Source organism: Gracilinanus agilis, chromosome 3, assembly GCF_016433145.1.
Source record: "Gracilinanus agilis isolate LMUSP501 chromosome 3, AgileGrace, whole genome shotgun sequence".
Classification (NCBI taxonomy): Eukaryota; Metazoa; Chordata; class Mammalia; order Didelphimorphia; family Didelphidae; genus Gracilinanus; species Gracilinanus agilis.
In genome coordinates this window covers 526,701,888-526,721,197 of record NC_058132.1, presented here as the reverse complement: position 1 = coordinate 526,721,197, position 19,310 = coordinate 526,701,888, and the positions used below count along the sequence as shown (strand labels likewise).

The 19,310-nt window shown below is 33.7% G+C and overlaps 1 protein-coding gene across 1 annotated transcript in view; it reads left to right on the top strand.

Annotated features, from left to right (window-relative positions):
• The window catches only part of FARP1 (FERM, ARH/RhoGEF and pleckstrin domain protein 1), a 324,700-nt gene that overhangs the window by 231,236 nt on the left and 74,154 nt on the right, over positions 1–19,310 (top strand). The window contains exons 7-9 of the mRNA XM_044670555.1: positions 8,378–8,492; positions 15,193–15,340; positions 17,760–17,855. Coding sequence (XP_044526490.1) covers positions 8,378–8,492; positions 15,193–15,340; positions 17,760–17,855 — 359 coding nt within the window. The remainder of the gene's footprint in view (positions 1–8,377; positions 8,493–15,192; positions 15,341–17,759; positions 17,856–19,310) is intronic.

Genomic DNA, 19,310 nt, shown 5'->3' with positions numbered 1-19,310 from the left:
AATGTTATATATCAATAATAAGGAAGAAGAGTTGTATGGGCTAGGTAATTGGGATTAAATGACTTGCTCAAGGTCACACCTAAGACATGCCTGAGGCTGGATTTGAACCCAGGTCCTCTCAACTCCTAGCCTTTACCTATGCCAACTAGAGGCCTCCTATACTTTTATTATTATTGAGAATTTATAGTCTAAATGTAGTAAATGTTAGTATCTTATGTCATTCAGAAATACTGAGTTATTTAACGTGAAGAAAGATCTAAAGTCCTCAATGAAAATTTACCTGATTGGTATAAATTGTTAGATGTTCCATTACTGAAAAGACGGAGGGTGCTTACAAATTCATGACATAGTCCCATAAGAATACAAAGAGCAACATGAATCTCAAACTTAGCTGAGACTGGAAAGTAAGCGAATAAATTATTTTTTTAAAAAAACTATATTGGCAGAAAGAGGGAAACCGAGGGAAAAATTGGACTGAGGCTCTTGGTATGTGAAATGATGATGACCAATGATTTGGAGAAGAAAGAGCTGCTCAAATATAATTTTCCTACTCTTCTCTCTGCCAAAGAAAATAATCTTTGGACTAGAAAGGACAGGACCAAAATGACCATCAAGGATAAGTGGAGAAGTAATAAAAGCACCTAATGCACTTGATGAATTCAATTGACCAGATTCCATAGAACTACATCCCAGGCTACTAAAAGAACTGATAGAGGTGACTGCTATCACACATCAGTATTCCTGGAACAGAGATATGACTGTGCCATGGTCCTACTCAAACATTTTCAATGACTTTCTTGTGCCTCTAATATAAAATATAAAATCTTCATCCTGGCACTTGAAGCCCTCCATAATCTAGCTCCTACTTAATTTTCCAATTTTATTCCATATTACACAGTTTCATAAACTCTCCAGTTCAATTAAAGTGGCCCGCTAGATATTTCTCCAACATATGTTATTCCATCTCCTGATTCTTTTCCTTTCCATAAATGGTTCACCATGTCTAGAATCCATTCCTACCTCACTTAATTCCCACCTTCTTTCAAAGTACAACTTAGGCATTACCTCCTACATAAGACTTTTCTTTATCACTCCCAGTTATTAACGCTCTACCTCTTATAATTTTCTCATTCTGTATTTATTTTGTAAGTGTTTATGTATACACTGTGTCTCATCCCTACCTCCCCACCTTCCCCCAGAAGAATATAAAGTTTTTGAGGGAAACAATTTTTAGTGCATTTTCCCCTTTTGCATCTCCTCTGTCTCACCCAATATCATGCTCATTTAATAAATATTTATTGAATTGAATTAAATTGTTGAGCCAACATCTGTGATGCTTAAAATACTGTCAAGAACAAGAGAAGTCTTGGAGACTGGAAAGGGCAAATGCTCCAATTTTCAAAAAGGGAATAATAATAATAATAATAATAATAATAATAATAATAATAATAGTTGCTAACATTTATATAGTACTTGAGGAAGAGGCCATTGAGTTAACTTTTGAATGTTGGCAAAATTCTAGAATATATCATTAGAAGAGGCTATGATCTCAAAGGCAACATACTTTTTTCACTGAAGCAACAGTTTTGCATCAATTTCCTTTCATTTTTTGGACAGAGATACTATATTTATAGTTTAAGGGAATGCCATAGTTTTGGTTTACCTAGAATTCATGAAAACTTGGGACTAAGTTTCTCCATGCTATTCTTAGAGATAAGGTGGATTTATCTGGGCTGTAAAGGAGTACAATTAGTTGGTTCTGGAAGGAAGTGGAATGGTCAGGCCCAGAGATTATTTATTAATGTCTCAATGTCCACATAGATTGGAGTGATTCAGGGATCTGTGATAGTTAACATTTTTATCTGTATGCTTATCCACATCCTTATTAATAACTTCAATAAAGGCCTAGGCCAATGTTTGGAAAATTTGCAAATAACACAGACCTGTAATAAATAGCAAATATTAACTGATGTATTGAGGATTTAAAAAGTTTTGACAAACTACAATACTGGGCTGAATTTAATAAGATAAAATTCACAAGGAATAAATGCCTATAGACATTATTTTCAACTGCATGTCCCATAGACATCTCATTTTGTCCAAAATCTTACTGTTGGGCTAAAGAAAAATCAACTATATAAATATGAGAATAGGGGAAGAATAGTAGTTAGGGTTAGAAAAGATCTGGAAAGATTTTTTAAAATTAATATTTATTCAAAGAAATTTTATCTCCCCAGTTACATGCAATAATTTTCAACATATATTTTCTGGAATTATAAAAATCAAATTGTTTCCCTTTCCTTTCCCTCCCCCTTTTCCAAAATGGTAAGCATTTTGTTCTGGGTTATACATTGTACTATTATGCATAACATACTTTCATATTGGCCATTGTTGTAATAGAATATTCATATAATCCCTAAGCCCCAAACAAAATAAAAACATATATAAACAAATGTAAAGAATAGTATGCTTTTAAGATCTGGAACTTTTAATGGATTTTTGATGGAGACAACAGAACAGTATGCTATTATAGCTAAAATTGCTAATATAATTTTGGGCTGAACTGAGAAAGATGGTGCCCAGAATAATCTTCTTTTACTCTGCTTTTAAGTATTCTGTTCAGTTCTGAACAGTACATTTTATTAAAGAACTAATTTCTATTTGAGCTAGTGAGCATCCAGAAGAGGACAATGAGAATAGGGAAGAGCCTTGAAATCTCTTGGTTAATTAAGTACTTTTAACATGGAGACAAGAAGTCTTTGGGTATTGGTGAAGGGGAGGATATCTGCCTTCAAATATTTAAGGAATTATCATTTGGAAGAGGGATTAAAACTTCCCTTTGACTCAAGAAGGCATAAGTGCAAGTAATGGATGGGATTTGCAGAAAGGCAAAGTTAAGTTTGATATTAGGGAATTATTAGAACTATCTAAAAGTAGAATGGCTGCTTTGGGGAACTGTTGTTCAGCCATTTTTCAGTTGTAGCTAAGTCTTCATGACCCAATTTAGGGTTCTGGAGTGGTTTACTATTTCCTTCTCCAATTCATTTTATAAATTAGGAAACTGAGGTAAACTGGATTAAGTGACTTGCCTAGGGGCACCCATTTAGAAAACTGAGTCTTCCTGACTCCTGGCCCAGATCCTTGAGGAATACTGGGTTACTCTCTCTCTCTCTCTTTTTTTTTTTTTTTCACTAAAGATCTTTAAGTAAAGACTAAATGACCATTTGTTGAGTATGTTGTAGATGGAATCCTTTTATCGGTATGAATTGGTCCTCTGTTGTCTCATCCAAATCAGATTCTATAAATTGTCATTTTATTAAGACTGGTCTTTAAAATATGAAAAATTAGCATTACAGATTAATACAGGTAAATCCAAAGGTTCATCTCCTCTTAATCTTCCCTAGAGATAATTCCAAGGTTCTCTCTCTTGAAGCTTGCCTCACTCTCTCAATTCATACAATACTTAAAAAATAGAAATCATTTGCCACAAATTCCCTCTACCCCTACCCATCTCAAAATTCTTTGCATATTTCTGTATTCTCTTCTTTTTTCTAGTCTCTTATGCAGAGGTGGTCCTTCTCCCAAAGGCAGAACCTTTCTTATTATGTATTTGATCATATTTCCTAACACTCATTGACATATCACCCTTTAATCAATCTCTTCTATTACTTTAATCTTCATTCTCTCCATTTCCACTTGTTTTTCACAGTCTGTATACAAATACCCAAGTCTCCCCATCCTTTAAAAATCCATACTAAATCTAACTGCCCATCCCAGACTAGCATCTTATATTTATCCTTTTCACACCAAACTCATGGCAAAAACTGTCTACTCTCATTAGCTCCATTTCCTCTCTTCTCAGTTATAAATTTTATTCATTTCTCTTTTTGTAGTCTGGCTTCTGACCTCATATCTTAACTGAAATTGCTCTCGCTGAAGTTATCAATGTCTCTTAATTGGAAAATCTAATGTCCCTTCTTTATTCTTTAGCCTACTTGACCTCTCTGAAGTACTTGGCCTCTCATTTTTTTTGATACTTCTCTGTCTTAGTTCTCCTTCTATCTTTCTGCCTCCAGTTTTTCACTCTCCTTTGCTGAGTCATCTCTTATGTCCTGCTGGGTCATCTTTCAAGCCCTACCTTCTAACTATGGGTGCTCCTCTATGCTTCTTTCCAGGCAACCTTTATATATATATATATATATACATATATATATATATATATATATATATTCTATTTCTTGGTGAGTTCGCCAAAAAAGACTGTATATTTAACCAGTTGCCATGGTTAAATTATCATCTTCTCTTGAGGTGATTCACAGATGATTCCTAGAACCATAATCCTAGTTTCTCTCTTGAGCTCCATTCCCACATTGCCAGCTCCTTATTGAATCTTTCCAATTGCATGCCCAACAGATGTTTGAAATCCATCACATCCACAATAAAATTTATTATTTCCCCCCCCAGAACCTATCTCTTTCCAAAACTTCCCTGTTTCTTTTTTTAAGATTTTATTTTCCCCAGCTGCATGTAAAAATAATTTTAACATTAATTTAAAATTTTTTTGATTTCCAAATTCTTTTCCTCCACACTCCCGGAGACATTTGGCAATCTGATACAGATTTTATATGCTCAATCAAGTAAAACATTTTTCAGGCTAGTCATTTTGTGGAAGAGATCTTCGAATTTGCATATTCCTGTCAAAGGTAACCGTCATCTTTCCAGTCACTCATGTTTGCAAAATGGAAGTCCTCAATTATTCAATCTGCCTCATCCCAGTTTATCAAATCAATTGCTAGGTCTTATCAATACTTCTTTTTCAACAGCTCTTACATTTATCCCCATCTCATTACTCGCATGTCTCCCATCTTATTTCAATCTCATTGCAATAGCTATATAATTGATTTCCCACTGGCATTCTCTCCCACCTCCAATTAATAGGCAGAGGTGCCAAAGTAATATTCTCAAAACTCAGGTCTCGCCATGTTACTCCCCTGTTAAATAAAATCCACTAGCTCCCTATTGCCTGTAGGATAAAATGCAAAATTCTTTGTTTGGCATTTAGCATACATTACAACCTGACTTTGATTTACCTTTCTTGCCTTATACTTTACTTGCCTTTAACCACTCTATATACAGCCTAGCCAAACTGTCCTGTTTGCTTTCCTTTGTGTAGTCCTTCCCACACAATATTCTTTTACTTTTATTTATGCCTTTATATAGGCAAAAATGTCACGAAGGCACTCCCCACCCCTTACAGCCCCTTGTTAGAATAATCCCTAGCCTCCTACAAAGTATATGAGATCAAAAATACATCTTCTACTTGAGCCTTTCCCAATCACCATAAACACTGATGTTTCCATCTCTAATCCACTCAATATGACCTTAAACTTATTTTAACATCTACTTATATGTATACATGCTGTTTTCCCTGCTAGAATGGAAGTTGGTTGGTAACAGGGGCTTTTTATTTTTAACATTATATCCCAAGCACGGAGCACACTAGTAGACTCTTAATGCATGCTTTTAGTGGGGGCAGCTAAGTGACTCAGTAGATAGAGAGCCAAGTCTGGAGATGGGTTCAAATTTGGCCTCAGATACTGCCTAGATATATAACCCTAATAAATCACTTAATCCTAATTGCTTAACCCTCACCACTCTTCTGCTTTGGAACAAATACTTCGAATCAATTGTAAGACAGAAGGTAAGAGTTTGTTTTTAAATACTTTTTGACTGATAATCATATATATGTGACTGAAATCATTATTTTTTTCCTTCTCTCCACATATATTAAAATCATCTTCCAGAGTAGCTAGATTAATTTCTAATTTGCTTCAGCAACATAATAAGTATTGAACTTTAAATACAGAATTTCCAGGTTACAGTTGCCATCTGTGGCACTTAATAATTGTCTGCCTATGTTTTTCCATTGTTAACCCCATTAAGCCTCATTTTCCTTTTTTGTAAAGTTGAGATAATACCCATAGAACTTATCTCCTAGGGTTGTCATGAGAATCAAATGAACTTAAGTATGAGAAACATTTTGCAAATCCTGAAGTACTATAAATTTTAGTAATTATTATCATCCTTAGTACTATGTTTATGTATTCTTTACTAAAGAGATTATAGTTAATTATTTTTCTCGAGAGTATCAAAGTTTTACATATTTGTGTGATTGTAGTATTTTTAATTAATACCTAATGTCTGAATTTCATTATCGTCTGATTTTTATAATCTCTTAAATCCAGTTTTTTGCTAATAGAAGGAAGAGATAGATGTAAATAATGAAATAGGAATAAGTTGAGGTATAGCAGGTGAGTCAATTTCTGTCTGTTATATTCATGTTTACCCTAAGAGTTATCTGGTACAAAATGATTTTCTAAAAGTACCCTCCTAAAAATACCTCTTTTAGCAAAACCTAGTTTTATAAAATCCTTTGGCAGTAAAAAATGGAACTTTGTTGTCTACATGAAGCAAGACAGTATATGTGGCATACCATCTATTATAAGTAAAAAATGTTAGGACATTTCAGGTTGTAATAGAAAAGACTTTCTAATATTTATGTATGCATAGAAATCAAGAAGAAAAGCTCCTTCAGGGCAGGAAATTTTTCATTTTCTAATCATTATATTCCAAGACCGAGCATGCATAGCTCCTAATACATAGTAGGTGCTTTCATAAATGTTTTCTAAATGCTCAGAAAAGACTATGCTGGCAGATTCCTAAAGAATATTCAGGGAGGGAAAACTGAGATAAGAAAATGAGTTTAGTAGTCAGTAAAATGCTGAAGGCTCTTTTAGTATATGGTATATGAAGGACAAATTTTCCAGAGGGGGATGAAAATTACAAAGGATTGTTCATTTTGCTGAGAGAAGAAAACAACTGGGATTCTTTGTTGTGTGCCTGTTCAGTTTTAGAAAAGAGCATTTTAGATAGTCCATGAAAATTAAACACTTGATAGAAATTCATTGGAAACCTGTGATGAGCGGTACACTGTATTCTCTCTTGAGCTCTGCTCTTAGCAGAAAGGAGGAACAATGAAGGCGAAGCATAAAGTACTACAGCTAAGGAGACCAAATTAGGATGAAAGATATGATCCGGTAATTATTTTCTATCTCAGCACTTTTTTCTGTGATGGAAATTTTAAGAGGGCTTTGATTTCCCAGATGGCAGTTTCAGTCTATTTAAGGGAAGAGCTATTCAGGAAATCAAGCCATGTATCTGGAAATTAGGAAATTGGATGATGTTATTGACCTGTCTCTCGCAAGAGGAGGAAACATGAAGAATACAGTAAAATGCAGTTGCTATGTCGGTGGCTGCTCTCCTGTATAAAACGTGCAAGCATAATAGGGGTGAAATGTGATTGTTGGCTTGGCAGCAGAAGCGTCCATGCCATGTTTTGTGTGATTACAAGAGATAGATGGCCCCCACAGTGACATCCAATGTAGTTTGACAAGACCCAAAAGGTAGGTTACATAGCAACAAGTGACTTACATTTAATCCTTAGAATTGCAACAGATGGGCCTCAGTCTGTAATGCAATTTCTTAAGTCTTTCTGCAGAATGTGACACAGGAACAAAAATGGCACAGATCAAATTTTAACCTGTTCTAGTTATATCTTTAAAATAAGTTTTAATTTCCATATTATAACAACATTAAGGTTATGTTGTGGTAAAGTGAGAGGATAAAACAGATTCTTATATCAGAAGGTTAATTTGAAGAACTGCAATTTGACCAGAAATTTTTAACTTAGAAATGAAAGCACACTAATATAAGCTTTTACAAATTATCATTAAAAAAGTAGTCCTTTTCTCTACCCATTTATTGCTGCAGCTCATGCACTTACAAAAATGCAGGGGAATAGAATTATCCAGGGATGTGCGTAGGGGGGAGAATATCATGCATCCAAGCAATAGGGATTGCTAAAGAGAGATAGTATCTTTTGAATTTTTTTACCAGCATCTAGTCATTGAAATGTATGTTATAAAGTTAGCGTGTACATGCTTAGTTGTATTATGTATGTATTTCTACATGTATTACTAATTTATATACTACTACGTATATGTACTAAAAAGTTTAATGAAAACTTCCATGGATTTTCCATAATCACATTGGAATCCATCAGGTAATTAAATTAATCTCCACTACCACTAAAACATAAGGGAACAATGAAAGAGAGAACTTGTCCAACAATTATCCATGAAAAGTTCCTTATAGTTCAATCTTCAGACATTTTTTTATGTGTACCCCAGAAAACAGTTACACTAAAGTTATGTTATTAAGCAAAAGCAATCGTGTTTAACAGCTATGTTTCTGACAATTCAAAACCACTTAAGTGACAGCTAAATGTAACCTTGTTTTTTTCTTTATTATTTGTCAGCTGAGATTGGGGATTTTGATGAAACAGTAGATCGGGAGCACTTAGCAAAGAACAAGTACATACCTCAGCAAGATGCACTAGAAGACAAAATTGTGGAATTTCACCACAACCACATGTAAGTCTCACTACTTTTGTTTATATTGTCCTCTAATTTATTTCTTTTTCATAGAGTTGTATGGCATGAAGGGATCAAGGAAAGTCCACTTCTCACCATCTCTATCTTTTTTATTTTTTCTTATATATGTAATAACCACCACCACTAAAAAAGAAATTTAACTAAACAAATACATAAACAATTATGTGCAAAACCACAAATTCCACATTGTTTACAATATGTTTTAAACTATGTAAATTACTTATGTATGCTAGTACAAACATCCTCTGCTTTTGAATTCCATTTGGATTTGTTTTGATACTTTTATCTCATGATTTTGTGGCTTTTTTATTCAAAGATACTTTGTTTTCCCAATTACATATAATCATCATTTTCAATACACATTTTCCAAAATTATAAAATGCAAACTGTCTCATCAAACATCTCTTCCTTCTCTCTCCCTCAACTATGAGATGGTGAGCAATTTGATCTGGGCCATATAGGAATTATTACGCCCCATATTGGTCATTGTTGTAAGAACACACTTATACAAAACCAAAACTTTCCAAATAAACTGTAAATAAGCTGATATGAAAGATAGTATGCTTTGATTTGCATCCAACTCCAACATTTCTTTCTCTGGATGTGGATAACATTCCCTGTCATAAGTCCTTCAGAATTGTCCCACATCATTGCTTTGCTGAAAGTAGCTAAATCTTTCATGGTTGATTATTGTACAATATAACTGTTACTGTGTAAAATGTTCTCCTGGTTCTGCTTATGTTGCTCTGCTTTAGTTCCTGCAGATCTTTCAAGCTTTTTCTGAAATCATCTTGCTTATCATTTCTTATAGTACAATAGTATTCCATTACCAACATGTACCACAATTTGTTCAGTCTTTCCCCAACTGATGGACATCCCCATAATTTCTAATTTTTGGTCACCACAAAAAAGCTACTATAAATATTTTTGTACAAGTAGGTCCTTTCCCCTTTTTTATGATTTTTTTGGGATACAGACCTAGTAGTGATAAAGAATCAAAGGGCATGCCTAATTTTATGGCCTTTTGGGTATAATTCCAAATTGCCCTCCAAAATAGATGGATCAGTTCACAACTCCATCAACTCTGCACCATTGTCCCAATTTTGCCTCATCTCCTCCAACATTTATCACTTTCCTTTACTGTCATAGTGGCCAGTCTGATAGGTGTGAAGCATTGTTTTAATTTGCATTTCTCTAATCAAGAGTGAGTTAGAAAATCTTTTCATATGATTATTGAAAGCTTTGATTTCTTCATCTGAAAATTGTTTATTCATATTCTTTGATCATTTGTCAATTGGGGAGTGATTTGTATTCTTATAAACTTGACTTAGTTCTCTATAGCACTGGAGAAATCAGACTTTTAACAGAGAAATTTGTCATAAACTTTCTCCAGTTTGTTGTTTCCCTTCTAATTTTGGTTACAATGGTTTTGTTTCTGGAAAAGTTTTTTAATTTAAATAATAAAAATTATTCCTTTTATATCTTATAATGCTCTCAATCTCTTGTTTTGTCATAAATTCTTCCCTTCTCTATAAATCTTCAAAATAAAGTATTCTAATGTTGCCCTAATTTATTTATATCACTGTTTATATCTAAATTTTATACTCATCTCAACCGTATCTTTGAATAGAGTGTGAGTTATTGTTCTGTACCTAGTTTCTGCCATATGGTTTTTCAGTTTTCCAGTAGTTTTTGTTAAACAATGAATTCTTATCCCAAAAGCTTGAATCTTTGGGTTTATCAAACATTAGGTTGCTAACGTCATTTACCCCTACATATTGTGTATCTAATCTATTCCATTGAATTCCATTCTATTTCTTAGCCAATAGCAGACTATTTTTTATGATTATTTGATGATTATTATAGAACAGTTTGAGATGTGGTACTGCTAAGCCATTTTCCTTCATATTTATTTTTTTCATTAATTCCTTTAATATTCTTGACCTTTTATTCTTCCAGATGATTTTTGTTATTATTTTTTCTTGTCTATAAAGTAATTATTTGATACTTTGATTAGTATGACATTGAATAAGTAAATTAACTAAGGTAGACTTGTCATTTTTATTATATTAGCTTGGCCTACGTAGACCTGATCAATTAGTATTTTTATCCTCTCTAAGCCACTGGTGTCCCAACAGAAACTATGTTTCCATCATGTGTATGCTTAATCTTAAATCTGCTACTAATCTCATGTAGGTGTATGTGGGTTCTTCAGATATCTATAATATTTAATTTATCTAAGGTTCTATTAGTTCCTTAATTTCTTTATTTTTAGTTAGATTTAACTCGTTATGAGAGAGGAAAATTAAAGTTTACCACTACTATTATTTTGTTGTTGATTTCTATCTGTATATTATTTAGTTTTTCCTTTTAAAATGTGCATACTATAATACTTAGCACATAAAGGACCCATATTGATAATGCTTCATAATCCATCATAAATCTCTATCCACCAACCATAATACAGTTTCCCTGTTCATCCCTTCCATTTATGTCCATTTTAGCCCTAACTGTCAGATCATAACTACTACCTCTGCCTTCTATGGATCATCATAGGCATAGTATATTCTGCTCCAGCCCCTCACCTTCACTCTCCTTTCATCTTCAGTGTATTTCTTGTAAACAACACATTGTCAGATCCTGGTTTATTATCCTTTCTGCTATCTATTTTCTTCCCCTGGGTGAATTCCTCCCATTACACTCTGTCATAGTTACTAGCTATGCATTTCCATCTACTCTGCTCATCCTCATTTTGTCCCTTTCTTCTTTTCTTTCTATATTTCTCCTCAGATGTCCAATTTCCTTTGACCAATGCCTCTCCAATCCATTCCCCTTCCCCAAAATCCTCCTTTATCCTCTCCCTTTGGACTTCTTAATATCCATTCACTCTTTTAGTCCATTGTAATTTGGTCTACACTCTTATCTTCACTGCCAGAAATATTCTCTGCCCTGCAAATTCTTGGTATGTAACTTAACCTCAGATGCAGATACCTAGTACATTATCAGTCTCATAATAAAAGGTATTTTGACATTGTAAGACCTGTTTACTTACCAGAATTAAACAAGATACTAACTGGCTTTTGCAGTTCCTTCCTTCTATTAATAAAGCAAACTATTTTAGTTATATAACTGCAGCATTATTGTTGATTTATTAATGCAGCATTTATATTAGTTTATTATTACCATTAGTACTATATTAGTTATTAAGCTGTGACTCATCATGTTTCTAAAGCAGGAATCTATAGAAGTTGGTGATTGATGACGTGAGGGACAAGAAAGAAGATTTGGATGGCTAAAAGAATGTCTTCGTGAAAAGAAATTGATAGTAGATTGCTGGCAAACAGGTTTCAGAGGGGACAACATGAGGCTCCAGTTTTTGACACACTGAATTTTAAATGAATTTTATAGTGTTCGTATGGAAATACCCAGAAGGCACTTAAAAATCTTGAGGTGGAATTGAACAGAGATCAGTACAAGATGTATGCTTTTGCAAAATTGTATACATAAAGATGTTAAGTGAAGCTACATGAGTTGTTGAAGTTACAGAGAAATTGTAAAATGAAATAAAAAGTTAAGAAGACAGCCTGTGGGAATGTCTACATAGAGAGGACCTAGTGATTTGTGTTTGAGTCAATTGTGGGAGAAGGTGGTAAAGATAATGAATATAATCGACTTTCTGTTAAAGAAAGGAAGGAAAGAACTAGCTTGGTAAAGTAACCAGTTTGAGCGGAAAATTTCATCCTTGCAATAGACACTTTTAAGTTTATTGTCAAGTCTATTTCCTCTTACCATGCTAGAATTTGGACACAGGCTCTGTATGTTTCAATCAACAAACATTTTGGGGAAACTTACTCATGATGAAGTTTCTTTAGTGGCTGGTTTTAAAAATCCAGAATGCCAATTTAATCATTTGTTCTGAAAAGTCTAACTGACAAATGTGTTGGTTGGTGGTATGTTGGTAGTGGGGAAGTGTATTCAAGAGAACAAATGATTCCCCTATGTCTAATAGAGAGTACAGTCAGGTACTTATATTTTAATGAGTCAATCATATTTGCATAGGTTGGAAGAGAATTAGCTAGGCAGTTTATGTGGGACAATGATTTATGGATATTAGTTGGCAGCAAGCTCAATACAAGTCAATAGTGTGGCATGGTAGCCAAAAAAAGTTAACAAAATCTTACCCTGCAATATGTTGCCCTGACTAAACCATATTTGAAATATTGTCTCCATTTGAGGGCAGTTGCAAAAACAAAAAACAAAAACAAAAAAAACCACAAATGAACAGTTTAAAAGGCATGTTTTGTTTTTTAATGGTGGGGTTCAAGGTACTGTAGCTGCTTTACCTATAATATAAAAGACCTGGAGGAGAATATCAACTGATAGAAATGGGGTGAGATTTATTCTTTTGAGTTCTGTTCCAGAGAAGAGAATTAAGACTGGCAGGGTGGCATTTAGAGAGAAGCAAATTTTGACTCCCTTTAAGAAGGATTTCTAATCCTAACACCACATGTCTTATTCCTGTTATTCATTCTGGAACAGAAATAGAGCAACAAAAAGATATAATCTCAGGCAGGGTCTACCAGAATCAAGAATCTTTAAGCATAGACTTGATGCGAGACAGTACAGTATGTCTATCATCTGATAGCCAGCCTTAAATAAGTATGAAGGTGCCACTTGAGAAATAGACTCAGGAATGACTCTGTAACTACATTTGTGTCTTTAGACAAATCCCTTCCCTGCTCTGCATCTTAGCTTCTTTATCTTTAAAATAGGGAGATTTGACTTTGTTGATTTCATTTTTTAATCTTCCAACCAGTGTCAGATTGGCCATAAGGAGGTGAATATTTTGGCCATGTTTTTGCAACTGAAAAAAAAAAAACAAACTACTATATTATAAACGGTTCTTAATAGGAAATTTTATTAGGAAGGGGTAACATGCATACTGGTGAAGCCCCATAACCTTAAATAAGATTCCTCTTAAATTAATGAATTCTCTGCCAGTGGAGTTCACATATGCTTAGAGATATTATAGAAGGATTTTGGAGTGACAACTTTTCAGGTATCTTCTAATACATTAAAAATCTATCAAATTTAAAATTTATTTTGAACCTTTATTTTGCCTTCAACCTCCTTATGAACATTTTTTGTCCTGTCAGACTACAAACCCTTTGAGAATGGGTACTATGTCCTTTTGAAAATTTGTCACCTGCAAATTTGATGAGCATACCGACTCTCCTTTTATCCAAGTCATTGATAAAAAAGTTAAATAGCACATGGTCAGGCACAGTTCACAAGGGCAACTCCAGTTGAAGCTTCCTGCCATGTTGATATTGAACAATTAACAACTCTCTCTTTTGAGTCTAGATGTTCAAAACATTCCTCTCATCTATTAGTGCCATAGTCTTATCCAAAAAGGAAATAAACTATCTATTCTTGATTAAGTCATCTTCTCTCTTTATAAACATCACTTCTCAAATATCTAGATGCTTTCTAACCATCTCTTTAATCTAAGATCTGTCTTAAGATCTGTTCTGTTTTCTATGATCTTTTAGCTACCCCCTGATAAGCTCCACAGTCATATCTGCCCATTCTTTCAAGACCTGAGGATATAGTTGATTTGGATCTGGTGATTTAAATTCATTACTCTCTAATAATCTCTTAGTGACCTTAGGTATTAGCTACCTTTCAGTGATTTTTAATTGTCTTTTCTAGTGTTAAAATCACTTTCCTTTGCAGAGAAAACAGAAATAATCAACTCCAGATATCTTTTTTGATCCTTCATTTTGTTTTCCCACCTCCAGTTATGTTGGATTTGTTTTGTAAATATTTTGTTTATACTCATGGTACATGTTGTCTCAACAAGTAAAATGTAAGTTCCATGAGGGCAGAGACTTTTGGTTCTTTTGACCCTAACATGGTTCCTGGCATGTATATTTAAGAAATGCTAGTTAATTGATTTGTTCATTTGTAAAACTGGGGATATGATAATCCTTGCCTGATCTACTTAGCTCATAGGTTGCATGAACTAAATGTTATACGAAAGCTATTTTTAAGCAGCAAAGCAATATGAAAATGGACATGATCATACATAGGGGGATTCCATTGCAAAATTATTAAAAACAAACCCAAAAAACTGCCAGGTAATGTGACCTAAAAAAAGTCTCATATGACGTAGTCTAAAAGGTAGGTCAAATCCTGACTCACAACCCTACTATTATGAAGGATTCCAATGACTTTTTTGTTGCTGCTGTCTTGTTTTTTAAATAAAGCTTTTAAGACACGATGGTGCTATAATCCCTGTTCTTTAAAGTATGGTTTTTGAACTTGTTTTATGGGGCTAGATCTATTGTAAAGGACTGAAAACTTGTTTTAACACAATGGTTTTGTTTTTTTTTTTTTGCTTTTGTATGACCTTAAAGGAAATTCTTTGAGATTCTAAAAACTGGCAGAGTTTGAAGTAGACATTTGGGGTTTTGAATTACATGAGCAATAGAGCTTTTGTTCCAGCTGCTAGACTTTGGGTACGAATGAATGGGAGTTTAAATATCATCTGATCAGCTAGCCTCAGTATTTGGATGAAATGCTTCTTTATATCCCTAGAGAAGCCACTTAATCCCAAATTAATAGACATAGGGAATTCAAATCTTCTGGCCTTTCTTTTTAATTTTTGTTTTATAAGTGGACAAACACCAGCAGAATCAGATTTCCAGCTCCTGGAGATTGCCCGCCGCCTGGAGATGTATGGAATCCGGTTGCACCCAGCAAAGGACAGGGAAGGTACTAAGATCAACCTGGCTGTTGCTAACACAGGAATTCTAGTGTTTCAGGTGAGAGCCACTTCAGACTATTGTTCACATCCCTTAACCAGGATATGGGAAATAAAATTGGACCTTTGAATTTAATTCCATATTGGCTATTTATTGAAATTTGTGAACAGAATGTGTCAAATTCATATCTTTCTTATTGTTATTTTTTGGTGAGAGAAAGAAAATTCCTTGGCCCTCCCTTGCTATTTTTTCCTCTATCACTTTAGTCTATATCCTAGACAAAGGCCAGAGTGACAAGGCAAATAGAAAGCCTTCTTTGGAACCAGGAAAACTTAGATTCATATCCTCTTACACATACTGGTCATCACTTAAACTCTGATCGACACCTTTAACCTTGTAGCAATATAATATGCAAATCTTAAGTTTGAAGAAAAGATGAAAGCCTCCTACATGGGTAGAAACATAGGTCTAGTTGCTTTCACTCTTCCATTACTCAGTTAACTCCTGTATTCTAGTTAATTGGCATTTTTTTGTCTAATTAGGAAACCCTCAATTAAGGATATATTTGGGTTCTGAGAGCCTGGAAACTTATAGTCCTTACTGAGATCAACATATGGCATTTCATGAATTGAAAGACACTCAGTATTAAGTTGTGCCTTCTCCCTCAGAACAGGAAATCGGTTTTTCATTATAGAATTTTTTCACAATGCTACTTTGAAGTAGGAATTAGTAATTCCATTCCAATACTTATTTTGTGAAGTGTGGAATATATACTCTATTTAAATATAGATGCATATACATATATATGTAATTTTATTCACATTCATGTACTTATAGCAATACATGCACACATGCAAATTTTATAAACTTAAGAAATTCACCAGGAGAAATATTCATACTATTTCAGTTATTATATCAACATAACTGACTAGCAGATAAGGCTAGTAAATATTCTGTTGGCCCACTTGCCAGTATTGTCCATTAAACTGTTTTGATGTAAGGCAAACAAACTCCTTAGTAACCCTATGTAATCTGGAATATAAGCTCTCTTGAACTTACCTGTGAACATTTTAGATCCATGATTTCTCACCAAATTAAAGCAATTAGCACTTGCTTTGATTTGTCATTGATGGAAAAAAAACATCTTTATTTTCCTCAACTGATAAAGTACCTTATAATTAAACTTTACCACATTTCTTGAAATTGTAGTTAGCCATTACACACTTGCATTGTCAGATCTTCATATCAAGAACAATAACACTGGGAAGGCTTATTTAAGAGCTTCCCCCTCCTCACATTGTAAGAAAAAGAACATTGCTTTTCTGTTGTGCATTGAGGGTTAATGACTAGCTGGCTCTTTGGGGATCATTTTTCAAAGGGGATACAAAGAAATGGCTCTTTTTGTATCAAATACCTTTCAAAATGTCACTATCTGCTTATGGGGTAGGGGGAATGCCTTCTAAAACCTTTTCCCAACATGCAAATGTAGCATTCAATAAGATCACCACTGCAAAAGTGAATATACTTCTACTATAAATTATCAAATATCAAAAGTAACACTAATCTACCATAAAAATTGAAGAAAAAACCATTAAAGTTATTCTCCAAGTCCTCAAATATGAAAACTGAGTTCCCTATAGCATTATTGAGTTGTTTTCCCTTTCATTATAAATCATTTAAATATTGGGAATTGCATAGTAAATAATGTAAAAGTATTACATACTTGAGTTAATCTTCTTGTTGGTGCCTCACTTATTATTTCCCATGATTTTGAATTTGTTTGCCCTCTTGCTAATATCTACTGAATTCTTATGATTTCTTTTCTGACCCAGATGCCAAAATCCTAGAAGCCAAAACATCTTAGTATATTTATGCCAGACCTATAGACAATGCCGATCCAAAAGGTTGCTTACTTGTGTCTTCCAGTATTAACCTTATTCCTAACTCTTGGCTGTGCCATTAAAAATTGATTAACACTGGAATCAAAGAAGTTTAGACTTTTCAGGGTCAATTTAAGGCAATAATAAATTCTTGGTGTGCTTAGATTTGGTTTTTGTTATTGTGTCTGGACAAAATAAAGCGAAATAAATATTAGAAAGCAAACACTAAGCAAAGGATTTATTCTGAGTGGGTCAGACAAATTCAATGGTAAAAATAATGATAATCCATTAGGTCCTCAGAACTTGTAAACCTGACCCTGAGCAATGCTTCATTAGTTTCATTGAAATCAAGAACTCAAGTCCATCCTTATCTCTAGGAATATAAATATTGCAATGCTTTATTAGGAATATATTTCACAAGAGCCTTGCCTACTTATTAAGCTAACTTTTGTAGAAACAATTTTATATTTCTGATGAACTAGTGGTTTGCTAATGTGTTAATATTCTTTTATAATTTGTGGAAATGTTCCTTGTATTTGCTATAGTGTATCATTGGGATAACTATGTGCTTTATTGGATGGTTTTGTGTTTCTTTCTAGGGTTTTACTAAGATCAATGCCTTCAATTGGGCTAAAGTGCGGAAGCTGAGCTTCAAAAGGAAACGTTTTCTCATCAAGCTGCGCCCTGATGCTAATGTAAGTGGATCAGAGTAGTTTAGGGGAGACCTGTTTTTAATGATACCAATACTAAGGAAATAAATATTTAAGATTTGTAGTAATTTTAGTTTAGTTTTTCTTTAAACCAAAAATTGTTGCTAAGAGCAGAATGGCTTATACATAGTTGTGTATTTCATTAAGATTTGTTGTTTTGAGTTGAATTTGTGGAGCTGATTTTGACAACCACTAAGAAGATGCTTTTTGTGATTTGGAGTTGAGATCTCCATACTTAGAAAATGCATCCAAAATGCAAAGTAGTTCCTTGACTGTTATCTTCATGAACAACAATAACATATAGGAGATAGGGCAATTGAAATCAGGAAGGCCTAGGCTCATCACCTACCACAAACATTTACTAGCTATGTGACCTTGTCTTAGTCACTGAACCTTTCTTTGCTTGAATGTCTTCATTTTTTGAAAGGTTTGAACTCTATGCCCTTTAAAGTCTTTTTTGTCTCTTAAATCCAAGATTCTTAATAAAATACTACAATTGTATAGGGATATATAGGATATCTGAGACATGGTAGAACTGATTTTTATAAGTTCAAATTTTAAAATCTTCAATTATAAAATTTATAAAGAACATAAATCTGTACGTTATAAATTGCATGCACATTATTGTTCATGTATGCTTGCTTGTACCATGCTTGTACCCAACCAGAGTGACCACCTAGGAAAAGCTACTTCTGATGCGTAGAAGGAACAGAAAATTCCTTCATTAGTCCTATGTCTCTGCCCCACTGTCTCTTTTTCTTCCTATCATCCTTATTACCAGGCTAGAGCCCTTGGTATCCTAAAAGCCTCTACCATCATTAGCATTTCTACCTCCCACATTTTAAGTTTTTTACACTTTCATTCCATGGACTCCTGTTCCTCACTGAGTCCATAGTAGCAATAACGCATGCCAAGGAATTTGCTAAAACTCATCAGTAATAACATTCCTTCTTTAGGAAAAAAAAATAAGAGCTCTTGAAAGGAATTCTGGAAGTGATAAATGCATTTCTTGTATCTACTTTGAATATAGACCATGCTTTATCATAATGTTGATGTTACAAATGATGCTTAGATTCTTAAGAACTATTATGGGCTAAATAGGCTTTTTAAGTCTAACCTGGGTACTCAGCCCTATTCATGGTATTCTTCCTATGTAAAAATGTACTTTTAAATTTCAAACAGTGAATTCAAAGTGAGATTTTGAAATATAATCTGTTTCTTGAGGATCATATATTAAGTAAATATCCTGTGAAAACGTTGCCCTCTTCAAAAATTATAGGAATACATGTATTTATATATACCTGTATGTATGCGTGAGCCTAGATAGATATTAAATAGATGGATAGATAGATAGCCTTCTAAATTAGGGATGGTTAATGGTAAAGTGGTTTTATTAGAGCCATATGAAATATTACTGATATTCTATTTCCAGAAGTAAAA